Source organism: Malurus melanocephalus, unplaced genomic scaffold, assembly GCF_030028575.1.
Source record: "Malurus melanocephalus ecotype Western Australia unplaced genomic scaffold, MMel_1.1 scaffold_12, whole genome shotgun sequence".
Classification (NCBI taxonomy): Eukaryota; Metazoa; Chordata; class Aves; order Passeriformes; family Maluridae; genus Malurus; species Malurus melanocephalus.
The window spans coordinates 3,178,996-3,187,835 of record NW_026623244.1 but is presented as its reverse complement, the minus strand read 5'-3'; the positions used below and the strand labels follow the sequence as shown (position 1 = coordinate 3,187,835).

Sequence of the window (8,840 nt, the reverse complement as noted above, 5' to 3'; positions counted from 1 at the left end):
CTCTGCACATCCAGCCCCTCTGCACATCCAGCCTCTCTGCACATCCAGCCTCTCTGCACATCCAGCCCCGAGTCACCACGCGGCAACGCCGCCGTCCGAGCTGCCAGAGCAGGACTGTGGCTGCTGTTCCCCCGCAGGGACCCTCGGCTTCAGGTCACTGTCCAGGAGAGGGTGGTGAGGGCAGACTGCAGTGTGCCATGTGCCATGTGSCATGTGSCATGCAGGCAGAGACACGGCCCCGAGCCTGGGAGTGACAAAGGGTGGCGAGAGGGAGCAGGTTCAGTGGAGCTCGCACACACATGGAAGCTGATGCTGATGACTGTAAATCTGCTGCGCGGGCGTCTGGCACCCCCATCTGCCCTGCACGCTAGAGCACTGGCTCTGGTGGGGGCGATGCCTGCAGACGGGGWAGGGGTGGAGAGGCAAGGGCTGGCAGAAGCTGTTGTTACAGGACGTTTTCTCTGGCCACTGAAGGGAGAGATGAAATCCCGGGCAGTTCAAATGTGCATGGGGAAAAAGCTCTCCCTTGAGATGCCAAGCGTGGCTGCTGAAGGGCAGAGTGGAAACGGTGCCCTGCGGAAGGCTCCCAGCCAGCCTTGGAACAACAGCCTGGAGCAGGTTTGAGCACAGCATCCCCTCCACTGCCTTGTCCTATCATGTCTCAAGGACTGAGGCATTGTCTGCTTTCTGCAGCCTCTCTCCTTCCAGGAGTTCCARGTTAGCTCTGAGGATCATATCTGTGAACAAGGAGACAGATTTAAAGCACCTACACTCTGCTCGCTGTCACAGTGGGTTAAGGGGCCTTTCCCTCTTGATGCACGAGAAGAAAGGTCTCTGAAGTGCACATGCATGGACTCTCAAATGCATCAAAGCCATGCTGTGACTAGCAGCTCTGGCACCCACCTGCTGGTGCTGCAAGAGCTGGAGCTGGACTGCTCCTCCTGCACTGAAGGCTGGGGCAGAGACAAACTCCATCTGGGACCGGCAGCAGCAGCTTGGCTTTGGCAGGAAGGCAGAGCCATTGCTCACATCTCCCAGAGGCACCATGCTGGTGCTAAACCTGYCCACCTTGGTCACAGAGCCAACCCAGGGCTGTGCATGAGGTGAGACAGAAAGACTATTCCCAGACTGGATTGGTGTTCTGGAAGAACAAGAAATGGAAAAATCTGCATTCGGTTTCCAAGCCCTGTGATCTGGCAGCTCCACTCCCTTCCTGTAGCCTGCGTTGCCTGGACCCCGTTAGGGAGAGGTGATGACAAAGGAGAGGTTTGGGTGTTCCTCCATCTCCTCAGATCCCAAGGAGGTGGGGGCCACTGGCCGGGGCCAGGCTGTGAAGGGCAGTAGGTAGGGGTCACGTCTCATTTGCCACCTTCCCATTTCCTGGCAGGCTGTCCCCTCAGTGCCACTGATGCCTGGCAGCAATTCCTGTGGCTGCTGCTTCCACAGAAGGAATTTGGCTGTAGACACTTGCCTGAAGAGAAAGCTGCAGGAAGATGTAAAGGCAATGCAGGAAAGAGTGGTGTGAGATGAAGTGTTTGCAGCCGTTAGAGCAGGAAGGAAGAGCATCAGCATGGTGAAAGCAACAGATGCCCAGGCAGAGATGTCAGCAGCTTCAGGGATTGGTGGTGGGGCACCTGCAGGGACCTGGCCTCGACAAAAAGGGAATTGGAAAGGCATTCCTTTCGTAGGTGGAGGTACCTGGGTCAAAGCAAAGGTCTGTCCTGCCCAGGAGGGGCAGAGCAGAGGGAAGAGACATCTGTGTGTGCTGCCTCCTCCTGCCTACCTSTGCTGGTGCCACCAGCCTGAAGCACCCTTATTTGGGGCTAGAAGGAGCCTTGTTCCCCATTCATAGACCTCCTCTGGAGTGTCCCCCGTGGTGCTCATTYGTGAACTCCCCCAGTACAGCAGCGAATGTTGTAGGAGACTGCTCAGTTCTCCAGAGCTCCACACAAGGAGGGGGCACACACAAAACAGCAAACAGCTCATGTCCCTGAGGATGGGAGCATGAGAGCTCATGCTCTCATGAGGACAGCATTAGTGTCTGAAGCTGATTATTTTGACTTCAGAAAATGTTGTTCCCTTTGGGATGAGGCTCTGCCCCGYTCTGCTTGTCACAGGACCTTGCACAGGGTATGGGTGAGAAAACCTTGAACTCCCACTTAAGAAGCACATAAAACTCAGGGATAATGTTAAAAGCAGCATTATCCAGCCTTGCTGAAGGAACAAGCAACTATGGCTTGAACAGGATGTAAGGACCTCCACAGGGAGAAAGCTTTGGATGCTGAGAATCTCTTTAATCTAGTGGAAAAAGAAAAAAAAAGAACCACTGGTTGGAAGCTGAAGCCAGACAAATTCAAGACAATAATAAGGAGTGGGATTGTTAACAGTGCGGATATGTAACTGCTGGAACAGGCTCCATGGGAAGTGGCAGCTTCTCCGTTGCTCCAAGTCTTCACAACCACAATCACTACTTTTCTGTAAGATGCTTTTGCCGAAAACAAGGCCCAAAAAGGGATAAAAGAGCAAAGCTTTCTGTCCTGTTACKTTCAGGCCAGCCAGCTCTTATCCCCATACAGGTTGCTTGGACTGTGGAAAAATGCAAATAAAGGTGCAGGAATGGAGCTCTCTGTAACAGGCTGTTGAAACACGAGTGTTCCTGAGGCACAGGAAGAGCTTGGGCAGTTTCAGAASAGGGAAGAAGCAATAGGAAGTGGAATAGGGTGAGCAGCAGCCAGCTGATGCTGCTGGTGACTTGGGAACACAGTGCCGTGCCCCAAGAGCCCCAGCCAGAGGAGGCTGTTCACAGTTCAGCTGCCTTTGCTGATTACAGCCCCCAGGAGACTGAAGGGCTGTGGCTCTTTACTCTGGTCTTCTGGTTATGGAAACATCTTCTCACACATGGAGAGTGCAGAGATGAACAAACTCGGGTGAGCAGCAGAGCTGCTTTGCTGCCTGTAGGAGAGAACATGGGGATAGCTCCTGYGCTACTCCTGATGGCTCTGCAGACAAGAGGGTCTGCTTAATAGTTCTGCCTCAGGGTCTGTCTAATCAGCCTTGTGCCCAAAAGCTGAGRTCTCTAAAACTCCTGCAAAGAAGTAAAATGTGCCAAGAGATCAAGTGGGACTCTCTGGGCCTTCCCTCTCTAATGGAAAGCTTGTCTCTGTTCACTGGCCCCATGGGGCTCAAAAGATGAGGCTCCCTGAACTTTGCACATCAGCTCACTCAACACAGYGGAAAAGCCACCCTGTTTGCAGCCAAGCTGGGTCTGAAGAGCAACTATTCCCCAAGCTGGTGACCATCTGAACAGGAGCTGATAGCTGCAGGTGCCCAGCAGCCCGGGGTGATTTTGATTGGGGTTCACTCATGCCAGGGGAAGGAGCAGCCCTGGAGCACCAGCCCAGCTGGGGGAATGTCTGCCCTCAGCAGGTTTGTTTCAGTCATGCTAGGTGTATGTGTAATTCATCATCCAAGTGCTTGGTGTCACCAGGTCCTGGTAATTTATTKCAAATAACATGATTTTGGCCCCTCACACAAGTGAATTTGCGATGACGCGAAAAGCTGCAGCTGTCTTCAGTGCTTCCCTGCAGTGAGCTGAAGAGCTCAAGTGCCTTAAGGCCAGTGCTGACAACTTTTTCAGCCCCAGGTCATTTTTCTGGCCCTCCTYTGAACTCTCTTTGGTATTTTCACATCCTTCTTGAAACTGAGACTTCAGAGCTAGCTTTGCCAGCAAGGCAAGGTAAAATCACTGCTCTGCCCTCACCTCCTGCAGATGTTGGAGGCACACAGTGGTCCCCACGTTGCCCTGGAGGCATTGCCTGTGCTGAAATACTGCACACTCAGCTGTGATCACCTCACACTTTGCAGAACAACTCACCCTAAACTATTGCTGATTGCGTTACCCATCTCACAGTTTTTCTCAGAAAAGCTGTGTACCCATAGCTGGGGCAGAGGCTCACAAAACACACCCAACACCTTCCAGAGAGACAACATCTGTCCCTGTCCCCAGCTTGGGAGATGCTGAAGGGCACAACTCTGCCCATGAGCCACCTGGGGTTCAACTCCCCCAGCTCTGCAGGGTTTGTCAGAGCACCCTTGGGAAGAGCGTGTGCTGAGATGTGAGGTTTGGCAGCAGTTCCCAGCACCCTCACATTACAAACCTTGCAGCTGCTGAGCCTTGATGTCGAAGCAGCAAATCCCTGGGGAGCACCCAGCCCAGAAGGTTTGGTTCTCAGCTGGAGGCTGGAGCTGCTGGTGCCAGCTCCCCATGGCAACAAGACCATCGAGAGGCTCCTGCAGAACAGCTCTTGTGATCCATATGGAAATTCTGAGGGCAGACACAGACAGGCTGGCATCTATTGCTCCCGTAACTTGTGGGTGAAAGAAGCATCTCATCAGTGGGAATATGGAGAAACCCCAAAGGGGCTTCTTGAAAAGACCTGAAAGAGCCTGAGCTGACAGGTAGCTCAGGACACCAAMATTAGTTTTAACTCATGACCATGGGACTAAATACTGAAGTCTGAGCTCACCTTTGTCATCCCTGTAAACTCAAGTGGTTACTKATCTAATGACTCCACTAATCAGGGTGGCTCACCAGAGAGACAGCGGTGTGATGGGCACTGTTTCTCCAGCCTGAGCAGCACAGGCTGGCTGTGCCTCACACAGAAGCTTGGTGCTGGCAGGGACATCCCCAGGCTGTGGGGCAGCCCCACAGCCAGCAGGGTCAGGGACAGTGGCACTGCCTCGTTGACAGCACACATAAACAGCACTGAGCAATTGCAATTTGTCCTCCCTGGGAGCTCTGGCCTTGTGGCTGAGCTTTCTCAGGCTCCATGAGCCTCTCCCATCATGCTCACATCTCCTTGGGGCTGACAGTTTGCAGAGGAAACACTTACCAGGCTGGTGTGGCACAAAGCCCCGTGGGTTTGGCTGGGAGTAGCAAGAAGAGAACAGAAGGTGGCTCTTCCTCCTGCATTGTGGCAAAAGCTTGCCCAGAAAGTGGGAAGTGTGTCTTGATCTCCCTTTGCCAGGCCAGCTAAGTGCTGCTGGAACAGATCAGCTTCTGCTGAGCTGCAGCGAGCATGGAGCTGGCAGTCTCATCTGGCTGGTGAGATTTCACCTTGTGCTGGTCACTGGTGCCCCACTGCTCGGTTCAAATGCTGACCTCTTTACCCAAAATGTGTATTAATCAGGGGCTGTGTGAGGGYTCCCATGCACAGGATGGATAACTGAGTCTGTGTGAGGGATCTGCACTTCCACCTACCCATTCTGCTCTGTGTCCTGGGGTCCTGGAGACCCCATTCCCAACCACATGCCCTTCTGGGAAGGAAGGCCCTTTCCTGGCAGTATCCTGACCATGCAGGGCTTTCCTTGCCCTTCCCAGGCACTTTGCAGAGGCACAGGGTGCTTGTTCAATGCTCCTTCTCACTGTGTTGGTCAGACCTGACAAGCAGAGCAGTCCCTGGTGYTAGTGTGACCATCACTGCTGGATGTTTGACATTTCCAGCAGAGAGGGGGAATCATCCCAGCTGCCCTGGAACGCATAGGCCCCTCTAGGACATCCAGTCTGGGCTGTTCAGAGGGGATTTATCCAGAGTGCTCACATATGTGAAGGTGCCTCAGCACCCACGGGCAACACTCAGAGAAGCAGGGCGAGAGGCTCCATGTCCACAGCATCACCTGGTGTGCCTGGAGCAGCAGCGGGGCCAGAGAACAGCAGGTGAYAGCCTGAGCCTGCCCTTTCCCTTCCCACAACCCTGCTTCATTTACCACACACCTCCCAGCTYCTGCAGCGGATGAGTGGGGGGCCCTGCCGGCAGCAGCCTCCGTCACCACACAGCCTCACYGCCCTCCCCAGGGCTTGGGGCCCATCCTGTGTGCCGAGCGAGGCCATGTCCTACAGGAAAAAGTGATGTAATTAAGGCTGCATCATTTATGCATGTGTGTAKGGTGAGCATTTCCTCTTTCTGGAGTGTTTGGCTTCCCCATGCTCCACAGGAGGCTTTAAAATGGGAGAAATACCTCTGAGAAGCTGAGCACCCTCAGCAGTCCTAAAAGCCAGTGTGCCAAGAACAAAGAGCAGGGAATAGCTCTGGTGTTCTCCTGCTCTGTGTAGACAGTGGGGGAAGAGCCTGCTCCAGAGACACCACCACCCTGTGTGCATCAGCTGGAGATGGTGTGCAGGTCCACAGCATGGCCGTGTGTGGACATTCCCATGGGAATGTCCACGGGTGTTCTTGCTATTCCCCATGCTCTGCAACCCGTCAAAAGCTGAGCTCCTATAGAGGATGTCTCTCAGCGTGGGCAATGTATTCCTCCCTTAATCCCTTTCCTGGAGATTCTTCCATGCCATTATGGTTTGGACTGCACAAAAAAAAAAAAAAAAAAAAAGCTCATCCCAAGGCAGACGTCTGGCACACAACATTTTCACCCCAAGAGCCAAAATTGTGCTAGGCTGCAAACAGGGAAGCCAGCCTTTTCTGCCCACTCCCTCTGTGAGCAGGGGGACCGTTGTGCTGCTGACTGTCCCCTCTGCCCCCCAGGACTACTGGCTGTCCCTGCTCTACAAGCGCCTCATTGGTCCCAAGGTGCTGGCGATCCACGTGGCCGGTCTGCAGAGGAAACCGCGGCCCGGCAGAGTCATTCGCGACAAGCTCCGCATTTACGCCCACTGCACCAGCTACCACAAGTAAGCGGAGYAAGGAGGGCCGAGGGTTACACGGTGGGGTAAATGGTATCCTGGGGACCAACAAGGACACGCTGGGGCAGCTTGGCTTCCCAGGATACTCACAGGGTGCTGCTTTGGCCGCTGTCACAGTGCAGGAATGGCGATGCCGCCGATGAAAGTCGTGGCAAGCCCGCGCCTGGGAACGGGGCGGGCTGGGACCGGGGCAGTGGCCGCCGGGCAGCCTGGGCAGCRGAGATCAAGGGAGTGGATTTCACACGAGGGGCCCCCGCTCGGTCGGGTTACCCGCCCGGCGCTGCCGGCGAGCCTGGCCTGGCTATTGTTTCGCTGATAAGGKCTTTGAAAGCACCTCAGCGAGCCGGGGGGGCGGCCACCTCCTCCGCGGACACAAGTTGCTATTGTGGAGGAGGAGAGACTGTTTCTTTACACAATCCAGATGCTTTCAACATGCCTCCAGCTCGGTAGGAAACCTTGTCCAGTAACTGACAGGTGCAAAGTGCTTTATAGCCTTTGTTTGGGGCTGCCTGATTAGGCAGGGACAGAGGATCAGTGTCTGGACCTGTCTGTCAGGTGCCTGGGGTGGTGGGGGCAGACGCCACTCACGCACAGAGTTCCCCTCCGTTCTCAGCCTCCTCCTTGCAAGGTTTGGGAGTGCTGCCCTTGACACTCTGTCCTGGGCTGCCCCCACTCTGGACGCCTTTGTAGCATCCTCTTGTGCCGTGTCACTGCTGGCTGGGGAGGGGAGGTTGAAAGGTGCCATCACAGAGCCAGGCTTCGTGATGGGAGGGTGGCATCTCCCTGGGAAGGGGCAGCAGGATGGTGACATCTGGATATCTGCACGAGACCAGTTCTTGCCGAGACCCCCCAAGCCCCTTCTGGGTCCCTGGGCACACGGCAGTGCAGCCCTCATCTCCCACTCTCCCCTTTTACAGTCACAACTATGTCCGGGGATCCATCACCCTTTACATCATCAACCTGCATCGCTCCCGGAAGAAAATCAAGCTGGCAGGGACGCTGCGGGATAAGATTGTCCATCAGTACCTGCTGCAGCCCTATGGCAAGGACGGGCTCCACTCCAAGTAAGTTTGATGCTGGTGGCTGGGACTGCCACCAGTGTCYCATCCTCAGTGCCACTGTGTGACCCTCTCCTGGTCCCACAGGTCGGTCCAGCTCAACGGGCAGCCGCTGGCCATGGTGGATGACGGGACTCTCCCTGAGCTGAAGCCTCGCCCACTACGGGCCGGCCGCACCCTGGTCATCCCCCCSCTGACTATGAGCTTCTACGTGGTGAAGAATGTGAACGCGCTGGCCTGTCGGTACCGATAGCCCGCGGCCCACGATGGACTCGCCAGCCCCGCTCCTGCCCCCGTGCACTGCCCAGGTCACGCTGCCTCCTTGGCAGCCCACGCAGCCTCGCCGTGGGGCCGTGTTGGGAAGCTCCATGCCATGCCTTCATCCTCACACCCCGGATGTCCTCCACCTTGGCACCACTCGTGCCCTGTGACCGCAGAGCTCCACATGCCCTGGCCACCATCCCGTCAGAGCAGTGCGACAGCCAGTTTGCAGGGCCTGCCATCATCCGTCCCGTGAGCTGTGAGAAGCACCCGGGGCCTGGTGCCCAGTGGCTGCGGGGAAGGTTGGGGTGGTGAGCCCCGGTATTTGCCGGGACGGACACCCTCCCTGACCCCCGGGTCCCGCTGCCCCTCAGGATGACCCCTCCAGCAGCCGGACGCCCTACCCCGAAGGCGGGCAGTGCTCCGACGCAGAAAGCGCATGGAAGCAGCTCCCTCTACTGCCTCCGGGATGCCGCCAGGCTGCCTGGCCCGCCGCGGGATGCACCGGGCGGGGCGGGCGGGGCAGGGGAGGGGGCGCCGGGGGCCGCCCCGAGCGGGCGGGCTCGGGCTCCGCGGCGGGAAATGTTGATAATTAAATTATACATGCCGGAGCGGAGAGGGGCGGAGCGGCGGGCTGGGAGCGTGTCCTGCCCGGCAGAGTGGCGGTGTCGCGGGCAGGAGCGCAGCTGCTACGCGCCCAGGCGCTACCGGAGGTGTAATAAAGTTGGGCTCTCAACCGTGCCCGTGTCTTCTGTCGGGGCCGGGGCAGGGGGGCGGGAGCGTGCCGCTGTCACACGACGAAGTGCCGCGGTCACACGGTGCGG

General features: G+C 56.6%; 1 protein-coding gene across 1 annotated transcript in view; it reads left to right on the top strand.

Moving 5' to 3' along the window:
* HPSE2 (heparanase 2 (inactive)) overlaps nt 1-8,749 on the top strand; it is a 101,378-nt gene extending 92,629 nt beyond the window's left edge. The window contains exons 10-12 of the mRNA XM_057380735.1: nt 6,540-6,685; nt 7,615-7,761; nt 7,843-8,749. Coding sequence (XP_057236718.1) covers nt 6,540-6,685; nt 7,615-7,761; nt 7,843-8,008 — 459 coding nt within the window. The 3' untranslated portion in view covers nt 8,009-8,749. The remainder of the gene's footprint in view (nt 1-6,539; nt 6,686-7,614; nt 7,762-7,842) is intronic.
* Nucleotides 8,750-8,840: the final 91 nt, after the last annotated feature.